We start from the raw sequence: 17,737 nt of genomic DNA, 5'->3' as shown, positions 1-17,737 counted from the left end.
ACAACACACCTTACATCCATAGGATGTGCATAATCCTTTTTACATGCTTCTGGATTAGGTATGTTAGTATATTCTTGAGGCATTTTTTTTTTGTCTAAATGCAGAATATTGGTCTATAGATTCCTTTTTTTTCTTTTGATGTCTTTGCATAGTTTCAGTATCAGATTAATACTGGCCTCGTAAAATGAGTTGGGAAATGTTACCTCATCTTCTACTTTTTGTAAGAATTTTTAAAAGATTAGTATTAATTCAAATTTAAATCGTTTGATAGAATTCATCAGTGCAGCCATCCAGTTCCTGGAAAGTTTTTTGATTACCATTTCTTTCTTTTAACCTGTTACAGATGTATTCAGATTTCTTCTTAGGTCAGTTTTGATAGTTGGGTTTTTGTTTGTTTCGTTTTTTTTTTTATTTGATCATCTCATCTGAGTTATCTAATGTGTAGTCATATAGTTGTTCATAGTATTCCTGTATAATCACTTTGATTTCTGTATTATTGGTATTAATGTCTCCTGTTTCACCCTTTTTAAAAAAGATTTTATTTATTTATTTGAGGTGGGGAGCACAAGGAGGGAGAGGGGCTGAGGGAGAAGAAGAGGCAGACTCCCCACAGAGCAGGGAGACCAATATGGGGAGGCTCCATCCCAGGACCTGAGCTGAAAGCAGATGCTTAACTGAGCCACTCAGGCACCCCACACCCTGATTTAAATAATTTGAGTCTTTGCTCTCTTGCTGTCTCTTTTTTGACCAATCTAGCTGAAGATTTGTAAATTTTGTTAATTTTTGGAAGTTAACTTTTGGTTTACATTAATTTTCTCTATGGTTTTTCTATTCTTTATTTCATATGTTTCTGCTCTCTGTTATATCCTTTCTTCTGCTTCTTTTTAGGAAGGGGGAGGGGCAAAGGGAGACAAAGAGAAAGACTGTTTTTTTTTTTTCACTTTTTAAATTTTTTAAAATTTAAATTCAATTTGCCAACATATAGTATAACACCCAGCGCTTATCCCATCTAGTGCCCTCCTCAGTGCCTGTCACCCAGTTACCCCCACTCACCTCTCCTTCTGCTACCCTTTGTTTCCCAGAGTTAGGAGTCTCTCATGGTTTGTCTCCCTAAGAGAGAGAATCTTTTATTTATTCATCAGAGAGAGAAAGAGAGAGAGAGGCAGAGACATAGGCAGAGGGAGAGGGAGAAGCAGGCACCCTGTGGGAAGCCCGATGTGGGACTCGATCCCCGTACCCTGGATCACGCCCTGAGCTGAAGGCAGATGCTCAACCGCTGAGCCACCCAGGTGTCCCCAAGAGAGAGAATCTTAAGTAGGCTCCACACCCAGCATGGAGTCCACCTGAGGCGGCTCAGTCTCACAATCCTGAGATCATGACCTGAGCTGAAATTGAGCATCATATGCTTAAGGGACTGAGCCACCTAGGCACACCTGTTCTTTCAATTTCTTAAGGTGGAGGTTAGTGATTTGTGGTCCTCCTTTTAAATGTAGTGATTTATAGTTATATTTTTCTTTAAGTACTACTTTTGCTGGATACCAAAAGATTTTCTGTGTTGTTCTTTAATTCATTTCAAAGTATTTTCTGATTTCCCTTAGACTTTCTTCTTTGACCTATTGATTACTTATGTATTAAGTAATTATGTTTAATTTCCATGTATGTGTGAATTTCCCAAATTTATTCCTGTTATTGATTTTTAAAAGTTTTTTTTTAAGTTAATTTATTTACTTAAGCAATCTCTACAGCCACTGTAGGGCTCAAACTCATGACTGAGAGATCAAGAATCACATGCTCTTTGGACTGAGTCAGCCATTTCCTCTGTTAACTGATTTTTAATTTCATTCCATTGTAGTTAGAGAACATACTTTGTATGATTTTGATATTTTTAAATTTATTGAGACTTATGGCCTAAGATACGGTCTGTCATCAAGCATATTCCATGTGCACTTGAGTTATACACTTTGCTGTTATTAGATGGAGCGTTTGATAGATGTCTGTTAGCTCTAGTTGGTGGATAGTGTTGTTCAAGTCCTCTGTTTATATATTGTAATAAACAATATTATTGTTTATTTATTTAACAATAAATAAATTTATATTTATTAATCCTCTGTGTATATATTGTATCCATGATGAAAGTAAGGTATTAAAGTCTCTAACTATTGTAATTGAATTGTCTATTTCTCTCTCCAATTCTGTCAGTTTTTGCTTCATGTATTTTTAAGTCTTCACGTATTAATTAGGTACATATATTCATATTGGTGTTATATCTTCCTGATGGGTTGATGCTCTTACCATTATAAAATATGCTTCTTTGTCTCTAGTAATAATTTTTGTCTTAACTAGTAATAATTTATGTAAATATTTAATATTGGTTCAACTCCACATTTAAGTATATGCCCTCTTAAAATAGGAGTAAATGATATAGTCAAGTAAAGATTATAAGTTCTAAAGATTGTTGGTGGTATTTGCTTATTTTGTGTATCTTGTCATGTACATAGATTCAGTATTCAATTCTCAGAATATTTTTCTGAGCACCAAATACAGATAAGACCCAGGAATTACATTAGATGCATAAGGCACACTCCTACCTTGAATAGTTTATAATCTAATTGACAAACTAGGATATAAAGTGTGGAGTAACAGACTGATTCTCAAAGGTAGGGTACATAAAATTCCACTTGTTAGACCATTTAAAAAGTAGTTTCCTAAGTCATACCTTCAGAGATTTTGACTCAGTAGTTTCATATTGGGGTTCTATAATCTTAATTTTTTAAAAAATTATTTATTTATTTGAGAGAGAGAGTAAGCGATCATATGCAAGTGACGGGAGGGAGAGGGAGAGAATCTTCAAGCAGACTCCCCAATGAGCGCAGAGCCCAATGTAGGGCTTGACACAGGGCTCTATCTTACCATTCATGAAACCATGACCCATGAGATCATGATCTGAGCTGAAAGCAAGAATCGGTTGCTTAACTGACTGAGCCACCCAGTCACCCCCATCCATATATCTTTGAAGAAATGTTTCTTCAAGTCCTTCCTGTTCAAAATTCACCTAGGTGCCCCTCTTTTCTTTTCAAGTTTTATTTTTATTGAAGTAATCTCTATTTCTAACATGGGGCTTGAACTCACAACTCTGAGATTGGTTCATTATAGGATGATTTGATGGTGAACTGGCTTTTTTTTTTTTTATTGAAGTAACCTCTATATTCAAAGTTTACAGGTCCTTTCTCTGGGATGTTTCAGCTTATCTTTCAGTCTTTTGGGGTGGGGCATATAAAACACTGCTAGTGTTATGAAAGGTGCTTGGGGAGATACCACTGGTTATCAATGCCTCTATCTTCTGGCAGCACCTCACCCTAGTACTCCACTATGCCTGTTTATCTGAGCCTAGAGCCTCTTGTGTTTAATTCTTCCATACAGATGGTTGGGTTTATAACTACTATTTATATAGTCTTTGATACAGTTCCCTTGTTTTTGGCCCCTTTCCTTACCTCTACCTTCTGTAGTACCTGGCACTTCATATTCCTGAGCCTTTCTGGGCTTGCTTTTTGTTGCTTTCCCCTTCAGTGAACACTTTCTGTGCTTTGTTTAGTCAGTTAGCACTGCTCTATCTTTGTCACCCAGCTTAAAGATATGATGGCTCTGGATTAGAGATGTCAAAGCCAGAGTTTGCGTTTTGATTTTTGATTTTTGTTTTGGAAAATTTCAGAAAAGGAAGGAAGCAGAAACATCTTTAATCTATCATCCTGCAACTGGAAGTTTGTTTTATTTTCCCAAATGATATTGTGGCTATTATCTCACTGGATAGTTTCAGCTACATACTATTGTAATGACTTTGATGTCTTTTGATTTTTATGTCAAATAATGTCCTAGTTACTTTGTACTATTCAAAAAGCTGAAGAGACTTTCACAAAAAGATGGTTTCTCTTGGCATCTTAGGCAAGTTGCAATTTGGCTGTACAGTCTGTTGGCATTTCAGTGCAAACAGTATTGGTCCCACTTTTCTGTCCTAAGATGCTCTGTTCTTTACATAAACAGCAGGAGAAGCAGTTGTTCTCTTCTACTCTGAGAGTGATTATCTCTTAGGGGCAAGTGGAGTGATTCATTCTCTTGTACATCTTGGAGGAGACTTTATTCCTTGTGGGGGATACACTGCTGGGAAGAGGAGAGCTCCAGCAATGTGTCAGGTATTACACATTCAGGATTGGCATAAAAAGAAGCAACCTCTTCCCCCATGCAATTTCAAAGCCTGGAAGTAACACCCCACTTCTAAGGCTCTGAGAAATCACATTATTCATAACAAGGACCATGATTCACATGAACAGAACAAAATGGAATTATCAAAAATAGATTCTGTAGATTAATCGGTAGCAAAAATATCTTCTGACTTAGCTTATGAATCGGCTATAATCACAAGAGGATGATTCCATTGAGGTTTTACCACCTTCTCCTCCACCTTGATTGAATAATTTTTATACTTCTCCCATGGCATGTCTTTGTAGGTCAGGGTATTTGGGAAACTGGTTTTGACATTATGCCTTTTTTTTTTCTTATTGTCTTTTATAAATGAGACTTGCTTAAACATACCTTGTGTTAATTGTACTTATTTAATTGGTCACCTTGAATTGTTGAGCATTTGTCTTTTTTATGCTTTAGATATTGACCCACTATTATTTTTAGTAGTGATGATTATAATAACCTGCAGAGTGGGTTAGAAGGGCTTCAGATTTGATGCAACTTGAATTCCTGCCAGAACTATTATTTGTTTAAAATATGAGCGATAGGATTCCAGCCCTTTTACCTGGGCAGTTTTCTCCTTCTATTGATTTCCTGCCTCTCTAAGAGTAACAAATCCTTTTTAGGGAGTAGTAAACTGAAAAAGGCAGTTCCAGTTTGATAACTATTACTGTACTATATATATACACACACCAGTATTAAGTAACTAACATTCAAGGAATTGTGTGAGATATTTTTAAGAGATCTAAAGATGAGAATGTCAGATGCTTTCAGCTGCAAGTAACAATGACAAAGAAAGACATATGAAGACATTATTAAATACAAAGACTTATTATTTTGCTAAAAAGAAATCCAGTGGAAGGCCAGTTCCAGGATTGGTACAGTAGCTCAATGATGCCTTTTAGCTTAGTCTTCATCAATGGGTTGTTTTTTTCTAAAGGATTATATGTCAATGTACATAGAATGCCTTAGCTCTAAATATCATGTCCTTATATAACCACATCTAATGGCAGAAGAATGGCAGTTTTCCCTGATCTACGTCTTTTCATCAGGGAAGAAAATCTATCTCAGAAGTCTCTGGCACATTTCCTTCTGGTTCAGATCAAGTTACATGTCTTTAGCTTAGCTGAAGGGAAGTTGAAAAATTATCTGTCATTTCCAATATATTTTGTGGAGATGTGTGTGTGTTTAGTGTGTGTATTGTGAGAGGCAACCAATCGTGTCTGACATAAGAAATAAGATAATATTTAGTCCTCCCTAAAGAAGCTTTGTGTCTCTCTGGGTAGAAAGACAAGCTATAACTATTATTACAATTTCTGTGTGGTAACTTCCTAGAAACACTCATGGGCTTTAAATTAGCAATCCCTTTTAAATTGGTCAAGGAAAACTGTTCTATATACTTTTAATTTGGTGTTGCCAATGCTGTCCTCTCTCAATTTTTAGTCACAAGTATGTTCTGAGCATCATTTTCATAAATGGTGTTAAGAAATATAGTATCAATTAACATAATGTGATTTTAAATGATGTTATCTTTTTCCAAAGTGCTCTTGACCTTCCACCTTCACATGCCCACATCTCATTCATCCTTTGATGAAAGCTAAAAATAATGCCTCCTATTTATTTCATTTGTTTAGCAAATGCCTGTTGCATGGTTACTATGTCAAGCACTCTGCAAGTGTTGAGGATACAAAACATGAATTTTGATCTCATGGAGAGCTTACAGTCAGGTGGGGGAATACTGACAATTAACAACAATTAAGCAATGAGGAAGAATAAGCAGAGGACGGGCAGGGGTATTTATGCTGTTGGTGGGGATAAAAGCAGACAGAGAAGTCTACTTAAGACTTCTTAAAGATGATACCTACAGGATGAGTAGGAATTGGAGAGAGAAAGGGAGAGGAAAGTGTTTAAGGTAAAGAGAATAGTGTACAGGAAATCATCGAGGTGAAAATGTTAGTGAAAGCACTCTTGAAAAAGGTTTCTTTAACTTTTCCTTCCCCTAAAGTAATTTCTCCAATTGATGAACCCCATAGTCCTTAATATACAATTTTTAGACCATAACATCTCTGAAGGCAAAACATATGACTTATACATAGTACTGGGTAAATATGAGTGCATCTTAAGAGGAGAGTGAAGCTGTATCTGTGTCAATGAAAAATGCTAGCTTAAAACATTAAAATATCTGAGGTAAGAGGTGGATTATGCCATACTTGTCTTCAAAATGATAGACAAAGCATCACCTGTCTAGGTGACTACAGAGACCAAAGCAAGAGGGAGGAATTGATTCATAAAGTTCTGGAGGAAGTACAAAGTAATTATAGCTCCAATCCTCAGATGTTACTTTAAAAGCTATTTCAGGAAATATAATGAAAACCTGGTATACAACAGAAAGAAAAAATAGCCACTCACTTATGTTTACAAGAGATTTTCTTTTTAAATGTTCTCTTGGTATGGGCTGCTCTTTGTGTGTGGCAGAGTTTTGGGTTAATAGTTGGGAGGGCCCATCCAGACCTGACAAGCTACTTTTAAAATCAAATATTAGGGGCGCCTAGGTGGCTCAGGCCATGATCTCAGGGTCCTGGAATCTAGCCTCCCCCTCTCCCTCATGGCTCCCTGCTTGGCAGGGAGTCTGCTCTTCTCTTTCCCTCTCCCTCTCTCCCTAGCTCATGCTTGCACTCTCTCTCTCGCTCTCGCTCTCAAATAATTTTTTAAAAGATTTTTTAAAAGATTTTATTTATTTATTCATGAGAGACACAGAGAGAAAGGCAAAGACACAGGCAGAGGGAGAAGCAGGCATCATGCAGGGAGCCCAATGCAGGACTCCATCCCAGGACTCTGGGTATCACACCCTGAGCCAAAGACAGATGCTGAACTACTGAGCCACCCAGGTGTCCCTAAATAAATAATCTTAAAAAAAAAAAAAAAAAAGAAAGAAAGAAAAAAAGAAACACAAATGCCCATGTCATGACTCAAGTTTTTACCATTTCATTTTTTTGGTTAATTTTTTTCTTTTTGTTCTTTCATTTTAGATACATATTCCAAAAACCCTTTCACAACTCGGCTGAGAGGAACCAACAGTGAGTAAATTTTGATAGAGAAGGAAGTTTGGGAATATAGCTGTTGTCTTGATAGGCCAGAATAGATGGTATTTTAAGCCTTCATGAGAATGCTCTCCTTAATTTATTCCTCTCCTTAATTCTAGTTCAGTAATTCATCCCTGGGTTTGAGAAGGCACTTGTTTGATCCTACCATTTCTATAGCTAAGTAAATAATAACTCCCAAATAATGAGCAAATGTATATAAATGTGTTGTGGGAATGGTACGACACTATGCACAAATGTAAGGATTTATCATTAATTTGGGAAGTTTTTTTTTTTCTTTAGAGAGACAGAGAGCAAGGGGGAGGGGCAGAAAGTGACAGAGAAAGGATCCCAGGTAGACCCCATGTCCACTCCTGAGTCTGATGCCCATTGATCCCACAACCCTGATATCATGACCTGAGCTGAAATCAAGAGTCCAACATCTAACTAATTGAGCCACCCAAGGGCTCCTCTGAGAAGTATTTTTGATAGTTTTTTTGTTTTGTTTTGTCTTTTAGAGTAATCTCAGGGTGCCTGGATGTCTTAGTCCATTAAGTGTCTGCATTCAGCTCAGTTCCCTGATCCCAGGGTCTTGGGATCCAGCCCTGCAAGGGGCTCCTTGCTCAGTGAGGAACCTGTTTTCTCCCTCTCCCCCATGTGCTCTCTCTCCTCATCTGTCTCTCAAATAAATATATAAACAAAAATTTTTTTTAAAATTCTTTCTACTCTCAACATGAGGCTTTAACATACAACCCCAAGATCAAGAGTTGCATACTCTACAGACTGAGCCAGCCAGGTTGTCACCCTCTATTTTTTTTTTTTTTTGTTTTGTTTTTAAAGATTTAATTTATTTATTCATGAGAGACACAGGCAGAGGGAGAAGCAGGCTCCATGCAGGGAGCCCGAGGGACTCTATCCTGGGTCTCCAGGATCACACCCCGGGCTGAAGGTGGCGCTAAACCGCTGAGCCACCCGGGCTGCCCCCCTCTACTTTTTTTGATACTAGTTTCTTGAAGTGTCCTCCTCAAGGACAGAGATTACTTTTTGGATGCTGTCCTATAGTATGGTGAGGTGTGGATGATGAATTCTCTAATTTGGTGATTCTTAAACTTTTATTTATCCGTTATTAGTACACTTTATTTTTTAAAAGTTTTGAATTTACGTTAAAATTGAGCAGACAGTACAGAAAATCCCCATATAACCTCTCCTTCCCCAGTTACCTCTATTATTAACATTAGCATAATACATTTGTTACAATTAAGGAACCAATATTGATATAATTAACTAAAGTCCATTTCATTCAGGGTTTTTGCTGTTGTTTAGTTTTTGCCTGAAGTCCGTTTTCCCTTCCAGGATCCCATTTAGCTTAAAAAGCTACACTGAGTTGTTTGCCATGTTATATCTACATTACACTTAGTTGTCATGTCTCCTTAGGTTCCTCTTGGTTTTGGCATTCACCTTCATTTTTTGGGTTTTAAACTGGTTTGAAATCTGATGAAAGCCATGGATCCTCTCCACAGAAAAACGCTCATGCTTCAGAGGTCTAATTTAGGGGAGGTCCACCCACAACAGATTCAGAAGCCCCGCTTTAGGAGGAAAAGGTGATCTTTAAAATATCCCCTCCCCCACAATAGAGCTCAAAGTCTGGCTTTACCTTTACTTTGTTCTGCGACCTTTTTGCATAGCTGTTTTCCTACTTGGACCTCAGTTTCAACATCTGTGAAACGAAGGGTTTGGTTTCCTCGATGTCTAAATCCTTTTCTAGCACAGTGGAAGGCGGGCGTCACCTAGAATTGTCTACATCAGAGTAACAAAGGCTGATAACAGACCAAGCCAGGTCAGGTCCGGAAAGTGGATGGGCTTATCAAAAAGAAGGGTTGCAGAGGTTCACTGGCGGAAAAGGCAAAACCTGGGTTCCACTTGATGGCTTTGTGGATTTTGTAAGTCATTTCCTTCCCCTGAGCTTCAATTTCCTCATCTGCAAAAATGTAGAGGATCTGCTTCTGGTAGTTATGAAACTCCTAAGAGCAACAGTGGAGAATGTACCTAGTAAGATATCGTGTGAGGAATTATGATAAGAAAAAAGATGGAGTAGGTGGCTGAGCGCACGAGGGAAGGGCGGATTTAAGGAGAGCGAGGCAGGGCTGAGGGCTCTGGAGAAGAGGAACAGAGTACACACCTTAGGGCTCTCGGACCACACCCTCACAGGGCTGAGGTCAATTCAACCTACGTGCCAGCTCCGCCTCCGCCCTCCCCATCCCCTCCCCTTAGGCTGCGACACGCCACACTTCCCATGGCAGTCGCTGTGCGACGCTTTCCACTGAGCAAGGGCCGCGCGCGCTCTCGCGCCGCCACCTCACTGCCAGCCCTGCCCGCCCTTGACTTCTTCCGATTGGTTCTCACGTAAGTGACGTAAGCGCTCCTTATTCCACCCCCGTCACTTCCCCAGGGTTCCGCCCCGCCTCCTCCTCGCTTCTCCCGATTCGCGTGGCAACCTAACCTGCCCTGGCCTCAGCGGCGCGGTAGGAGCCGGGAGAGCAGGCTAAACCAGGAAGGCGCTGGCTAGTGGCACGCACGCGCACGCACGCACGCACGCCGGCGGCCGGCGGGGCGGCACGCTCGCGCCCGGGCTCGCCGCGCGCCGCGCTAGAGGCTCGCGCACTCAGCAGGTTGGGCTGCGGCGGCGGCAGCTGTGGGAGCTGAGGCGCTGCGCGTGAGAGGTCCCAGACGCGTCTGCGGCTCCAGTTCTGCCACCTTCCCCTTCTCCCACCCCAGTCTCGGTGCCAGGTGCTGAGAAGGGAAGGGCGCTAGCCTTGGGAACCTCGAGCACACCCCTGGCTGCTTCCGATACCGCCATCCTTCCTTCCCCAGCCGCGGGCCTCGCTCGGTGCCAGGCGACTCTGCGGGGAGGCGGCGGCGACCTCTGCCTGTCTGTGGGGAGGAGCCCTGTCCTGCAGCCTTGCTCCGCCGCCGGGCCCTAGAGGGTCCGAGAGAGCTCGGTGTCGGTCCTTCCTCTCGCCTTTTTCGTCAGCCGGTGGGAGCAGCGTCGGTCCGAGAGGTCTCTGGGCTGAGGCGGCGGCAGCTCCTCCGGCTCCATCATGTCCGCGGGCGGAGACTTCGGGAATCCGCTGAGGAAATTCAAGCTTGTGTTCCTGGGGGAGCAGAGCGGTGAGTGCGCGGCTCCCCCACTCCTGGCAGCTGGCCGCCGCGTCCCCGCACCGCCCCCAGTGCGGCCCTTCTGTCCGCGAAGGCTGTCTACCGGCCTCGCGTTCGCGTTTCGTGCTCATTACCCCCAGCCCTGCCCGGGGTTTTCCGACCCCCTTTAGCTACCAGCTCCTCTTCGTCTAGGTCCGTCGGTCAGATTTTGATCCTCTGTCCGCGGCTCCGACATCTCCTTTCCCCCCCGCAGCCCGGGCCTCTCCCGTCGACCTGCCCCCCCCACCCCCCGCCCCAGTCTCACCCCGCCCAGCCTGCTGTCCATCCCTTTCTTCCTCCGGCCTCCGTCGTCTCACCAACCGTAGCCCCCTTCTTTGAGCCCCACCCTTATTCTTTGCTTTTATCCCAGATCGTCAGCTCTGTGAAGGCCCACCCCGGGAGGCCCCACTCCCGGGAACCGTCCCTCTTCAACCTTGGATGAGGAGGGTGGGGGGATTAGGGCGTTGTTTTCCTTAGAGGCTTGGCCCTGGGAAGTGCGGATCTTATGGGAGGTGGTAAGTGGCGGGGGGTGTCGTAGAAATTCTTGGATTGTTTTTACTTAGGTGGGGAATTAGTTTGGGTTATGGAGAATATATGTCTGAATTGGAGGCGACTTGAAGATGGAGTGGTTGGAGGGTAAGAGGGGTGGCGGCGGCAGGGGCAATTTTTGCTTCTTGGGTTAGGCTGTGGCTTGTTAGAAAACCTCATTTTCTTCTCATGACTTTGATTCTCTGACAATTCTTTTGGCACTGTTGGCGCTTTCGCGATCTCTGCCAGATGCTATGTCATGATCATTTTACTTGGAATTTCTCACATCTCACCTCCTCCTTTTCTCCTTTCAACATGAAGCAGTGTATGATTCTTTATGATGGTGCAAACAAGAATTACCAGAGAAATAGTAATTATTCCATTTCTTCTGAGTGTTTTCCAATTGTATATTTCGGATTCCTGTGAGAGAAGGCCTGAGAATAACGAACATCTTTGTTTTCTAGGATTTCCTTTGGGGCCAGGGAGTAATGGAGTAGAGTAGAATAGATTCATCATCTAGTTATCTAAATTAGACTTCAGTATGTAATACCGTTTCGGTTAAATGACCCTTTTATGCTTAATATTCCATAGTATGTGATAAGTGGAATGATCTTACCTAGCTAGGCTTCTGCTGTTGCTTACTTTGTATTAAATACAAGCTCCTAGTTTTGTGATGGCTTTCTCTCAAATTATTTCTCGTGGTGATTCTGATTTTATGCTGAATTATAAAACTTGGCGCTCAACAATGTAGAAATTATTGTCCTCTTTTTTTTTTTTTTTCACATTTTTCATGACCATCTTTGAAATTCAGACATTGAGAGATTAGTTCCTCCCAAGTCATCAGACATTGAGTTAACAGCTAGGTACCTTAGGTTAGGCTGTAGAGAGGACAATTTCTTTTGATTGGAAAGCAGATAACAGTTATAAATTCAGAGCTTTTACTACCACCTTGAACTGTTTATACTAATATATATATATGGCATTAAAGTAGGTTAACATTAGTTGAGAAATTGCTTCCAATTGGAGAAATCATTTTTCTCTTTTCACATATAATCTTTACCCCCCTCCCTGCTTACCGAGGAAAAATATAGTCTCCTCTTTGCTTTATGAATTTTCCTGAGCAAGTATAAGCTTGTTTCTTGAAGTAACTTGGTAAGATCTTTGAGAGTGATCCTAGTTTAGGAATTTTATGGCAGTTTTAGGACAATGCCATGCTCAAGATACAGTGTATTGGTCATTATTGATAAATAGGATTTAATGTGCTTATTGTACACTCTAGGGATGTTATTTATTTATTTATTTTTCCTAGGGATGTTATTGCTAGCCTTATGTTGTGATGCAGAGCTATTCAGTTTGCATGAAAAATCCATTAATCTCTGTCCTAGGAAGGTATTAGTATGAGTAGCAATTATAACTTCAGTATCTGCAAGTTTCTTGTTAATTCCTTGAGTATTTATATTCTAATTCGTATTGCAGAGTTCTGTGGCTTCTCATTTCTTACTTTGAGTTTTGACAACCCCCATATAGTTCTTGAAGTCATCTTAGATTTTTTTTTTTTTAAGATTTATTTATTTATGATAGAGAGAGAGAGAGAGAGAGAGAGAGAGAGGCAGAGACACCGGAGGGAGAAGCAGGCTCCATGCTGGGAGCCGGACGCGGGACTCCATCCCGGGACTCCAGAATCGCGCCCTGGGCCAAAGGCAGGCGCCAAACCGCTGAGCCTCCCAGGATGCCCTATCTTAGATTTTTTTAATGGACGTTGTTTTGTTTTTCTTTTTTCTTTCTTTCTTTTTTTTTTTTTTAAGATTTTTATTTATTCATAGAGACAGAGAGAGAGAGAGAGAGGCAGAGACTGGATCCCTGGTCTCCAGGATCACACCCCAGGCTGCAGGTGGCGCTAAACCGCTGCGACAAGGGGGCTGCCCTTGTTTTGTTTTTCAAAGATTTATTTATTTATTCATGAGAGAGAGACAGAGACAGGCAGAGGGAGAAGCAGACTCATGCAGGGAAGCTCAATCCTGGGACTCCAGGATCACGCCCTGAGCCGAAGGCAGACATTTAACTGCTGAGCCACCCAGGCATCCCAGTGGACTTTATTTTTAAGAATAGTTTTAGGTTTACAGAAAAATTGAGAAGATTGTGCAGAGGGTTCCCATATAGCCCCACCCAGTTTCCCCCGTATTCCTCAGTATTCTTAACCATTTTACCTTAGTATGGTACATTTGTTATAATAAGTGAGCTGATATTGGTATGTTATTATTAACTAAAGTCATAGTTTATTCAGATTTCCTTAGTTTTTATCTTTTTTTGTTGTTCTAGATACCATATTACAGTTAGTTGTCATGTCTCTTTAGGCTCCTCTTAGATGTTTTTTTAAGGATTGTGTTTACGTGCTTTTTAACTCTGGAACTATGAGGTCAATTATCTTTTAAGGCTACTATATTGCTAAGTAATGCCATCTGATAGCTTCAACAATGAAAGATTGATCTTTGTTTTCATGAGCAGTGTCTGTAGTTTTCTTATGCATTAGTAAAGGTCAGTAGAACCCATGTCATCTTGATGTGTAACTCTTCATGAATTATTTATTTTTAGGTTTTAGAATTCCACAATTTAGCTTTTAAAAACTAATTTGTGGCAAAGCATTTACCATGTTTATAATTCTTACCTGTGTGTGTGTTTGTCTTTCACACAGTAGAATGCAAGTCTCATGAAGATTAAAACTTATTTTTTTGTTCATTGTGTCCCCAGTGCGTAACATAGTGCCAGCTGGCTGAATCTACCAGAAACCAAGCTGATAGCCTGTATTTGGAGTCTTTGCTACGGTAGAATCCTTGTTTTTGGCCTTAAGCTGTTAATAGTTTAATAATAACATCTTATGCGTAAATTATTTGATAGATTTTAGGGATACTCTAGATGCTTGGGAGGCAGGGGAGCAGGGAACCCGATAATTTATAGCTCTTTCCATTTTGCTTAAAAAAATAAGACAAGATTTTGCACTTTTTTTTTTTTTTGAGTTGAGTAAAGTTAGTTAAAGCTATTGTTAAATTATTTTCTATTAGCATAGCACCCAAGAGTATGTCAAATGATGTTAAAGACGTATTCAAGGAACTGGTTTGGAGTTAAGTAGACTTCTATTTAGTTTGTCAAAGTTAAAGTTCTGTCTCTGTAATGAAAAAGAGTTTTTTTCAGTTTTTGGAGCTTCGGACTGAGTTAATGACATCAGTGTTGGTAATCTTCTACAGACTTTTAGGCTTTTTTTTTATATTTCAGTATCATACCTGGCTTAATAAAAGGATGTTGAAGTATACAATTTAAATCTGAAGTTTCCTTGAGAAATATTTTTGTTGCTCCTTCCGGTTACTGTCTTGAAATGCAGAGGCATTTTTAAGAATGTCATTCATGGTTTATAGTAGAAGATATTACTACAAACAAATGTTACAAAATAGGGTTACAAATTAGGAAATGTAATGTCAGGTAGAAGTAAATACCTGGTCTAGTACTACTTATTTTTTCACTTTATGTTACCCTTTTTACATTGGTTCTTTTGATTTATAACATGCTGGGTAGGGAAAATGTATCTTAACCTTTAGGGATCAGAAGTACTGAACAGTTAGGTTGGCTACATCTGTAATCCTAAACTTTTTCTTCTCAAGATCTCGTTACCTGTTATGCTTTTACAAATTAAGGCCCCTAAAGAACTCTGTTCATATGGTTTATATCAATATTAATAGTATTGAAAGTTAACAAAATTTAAAAATATTTAATTCATTTAAAAATAATAGTATTAAATGCATTATATGAAAGAGCTATTTTTTAAACAAAAATTTAGTGAGAGATTGGCATTGTTTTACATATTTGCAAATCTCTTTGATGTCTTTGAATTACAAAAAGACAGCCAGATTCTCTTGGATCCTCTTGTATTCAGTCTATTGTAATATATCATTTATCATGTAGATTCTGGGGAAACTCCACTGTACACTCATGAGAAAATGAGAGTGAAAAAAAGCCAAATAATATCGTAGTATTATGAAAATGGTTTGACTTGGGATGCCCGGGTGGCTCAGCAGTTTAGTGCCTGCCTTTGGCCCAGGGCATGATCCTAGGGTCCTGGGATTCAGTCCCACATGGGGCTCCCTGCATGGAGTCTGCTTCTCCCTCTGCCTAGTCTCTGCTTCTCTTTGTGTCTCTCATGAATAAATAAATAAAATCTTTAAAAAAAAATGGCTTGACTCTCAGAAGGGTTCTGGGAATCCTGGCACTCTGTGAACCACACTTTAAGGTTAGGCGATATTAAGTCATTGGTACCGTGGAGCTTCATATTGCAAGGTAGGGCAATCAAGAATGTTTTGGAGCCCTTAAAACTATCTGGTTTTGAAGCCTTAAAACTAAACAGTAGAGCTAGTAATTAAGACCACACAGTCTGGGTTTCATATTTTAGCGCTGGCCACTGACTTTGGACAAATTATTTGGCCTCTTTATGCTTCAATTTCCTTATTTATAAAATAAAAGTAATAGGAACTATCATATAGAGTTATTGTGAAGATTAAATTAGTTAATGAATGTGAAGCATTTAGAAGAGTGCCTGGCACATGGCAAGTTCTTGTTAATTGTTTTAGTTTAACAAATTTTTATGTAAAACTGCTATACTATCAAGTGATTTGGTAGAGCATAAGCTTAAGAAATTTACATTTTATAGGGAAAGAAATATACCTAAACTAATGTGATAAATGCAGCTGCTTAGAAACAGAGTTAGGGGTGCTTGGGTGGCTAAGTCAGTTAAGTGTCAGCCTTTGGCTCAGATCATGATTCCAGGGTCCTGGGATGAAACCTTATGTGGGGTTTCCTGCTCAGCTGAGAGCCTGCTTCTTCCTCATTCAGACTCTACCTTGTTCCGCTGCTGATGTTCTCTCTCTCAAATAAATAAAATCTCAAAAGAAAAGAAAAATAGTGAAAAGGTACAAAGAAGTGACAGGTTTCACGGAAGACATAAATGACTAATAGTTTAATTGACTTTTAGCTGAAATTCTTGAATTAGAGCATTCCAGAGTTGGAGGAGACTTTGAGAAGTCCATCTAATCCATTTCTCTTAGGGCTTTAAAACTGATCACTTCACTGCCTCCTAACTTTATTTACAAGATTTATTTATTTATTAAAAATCTTTTTCATTTATTTTTTTCATTTTAGAGCAATTTTATTTATTTTTAAGATTTTATTTATTTAATCACGAGAGAGAGAGACAGAGAAGCAGAGACGCAGGCAGAGGGAGAGGCAGGCTCCATGCAGGGAGCCTGATGTGGGACTCGATCCCAGGTCTCCAGGAACACGCCTTGGGCCAAAAGTGGCGCCAAACCCCTGGGCCATCGGGGCTGCTCCTACAAGATTTATTTACCTTAGAGAGAGTGCATGAGTGCATAGTAGCACATGGAGGGGGGAGGGCAGAGGGAGAGTGAGAGAAGCAGACTCCCTGAGTGGGGAGCCCAACTGAGCAGGCAGCCTGACACGGAGCTCCCTCCCAGGACCCTGAGATCATGACCTGAGCTGAAGGCAGACACTTAACTGACTGAGCCACCAGGGTGCCCTCTAACTTTATTTTTAATAGGTAGTACAGACATAAAAGGTGTACTCCAGGGGATCCCTGGGTGGCTCAGCGGTTTAGTGCCTGCCTTCTGCCCAGGGCATGATCCTGGAGTCCCCAGATTGAGTCCCGCATTGGGCTCCCTGCCTGGAGCCTGCTTCTCCCTCTGTGTCTCTCATGAATAAATAATAAAATCTTAAAAAAAAAAAAAAAAAGGTATACTCTGAAGAAACTTATTATCACCCTGTTCCTATGACTGTTCCCTTTTCCACTCCCTCCTCCTTTAGTAATTATGTATACATTTTTTTCTTGTGTGTATTCTGGGATTTCTTATGCAAATATGAGTATAATTTCTTACTCTCTCTTACATAAAATGTATCAGACTTTTAATTCACACCTAGCTTTTTTTTACCTAATATATCCTAGAGATCTTTTCATATTATTAATACATATGAAAACAGCTTTCTCAGGTTTCTTTTGTTTTTAAATAAAATTTTTGTAAGGAGTGCTCAGCTAGAGGAGCATGTGACTCTTGATCTCAGGGTTGTGAGTTCAAGCACCACGTTGGGTGTAGAGATTACTTAAATAAAACAAACTTTTTTTTTTGTTTTAGAATAGTTTAAGATTGACAGAAAAATTGCAAAAATTATTAATCCCACACCCAGTTAGTTTCCTCTGTAATTAACATTTTACGTACATTTTCAGTTAATGAACCAGTATTGTTATATTATTAACCAAACTCCATGTTTTTTTTTTAGATTTCTTTGGTTTTATCTAAAATCCTTTCTCCTTTCTCCCTCTGCCTGTGTCTCTGCCTCTTTCTCTGTGTCTCTCATGAGTAAATAAATAAAAATCCTACAAAAAAAAAAAAAAAGGGACTCCTGAGTGGCTTAGCAGTTGAGCATCTGTTCAGCTCAGGGCGAGATCCCTGAGTCCCGGAATCAAGTCCCACATTGGGCTCCCTGCATGGATCCTGCTTCCCCCTCTGCCTGTGTCTCTGCCTCTGTGTCTCTCATGAATAAATAAATAAAAATCTTTTTTAAAAAAAATCCTTTCTCTGTTCTGGATGCCATTCAGGATATCACATTTGATTTAGTTGTTAGCTCTCTTTATGGTGTTTTTA

General features: G+C 40.1%; 1 protein-coding gene across 5 annotated transcripts in view; it reads left to right on the top strand.

The window, feature by feature from the left end:
- The first annotated feature begins 9,389 nt into the window (after positions 1–9,389).
- Positions 9,390–17,737, top strand: part of RAB6A (RAB6A, member RAS oncogene family) — a 78,783-nt gene continuing 70,435 nt past the window's right edge. Inside the window, exons 1-2 of one of the 5 annotated variants that reach the window (XM_072727382.1) lie at positions 10,484–10,664; positions 10,882–11,026. In XM_072727382.1, the coding sequence (XP_072583483.1) occupies positions 11,017–11,026 (10 nt within the window). In that variant the 5' untranslated portion in view covers positions 10,484–10,664; positions 10,882–11,016. Of the gene's footprint in view, positions 11,027–17,737 lie in introns of all 5 variants that reach the window. The other 4 variants (XM_026010513.2, XM_026010514.2, XM_072727381.1 and 1 more) reach the window with 4 other exon arrangements.

This window comes from Vulpes vulpes, chromosome 11, assembly GCF_048418805.1.
Source record: "Vulpes vulpes isolate BD-2025 chromosome 11, VulVul3, whole genome shotgun sequence".
NCBI classification, from domain to species: domain Eukaryota; kingdom Metazoa; phylum Chordata; class Mammalia; order Carnivora; family Canidae; genus Vulpes; species Vulpes vulpes.
This window is presented reverse-complemented; position numbering and strand designations above follow the sequence as displayed.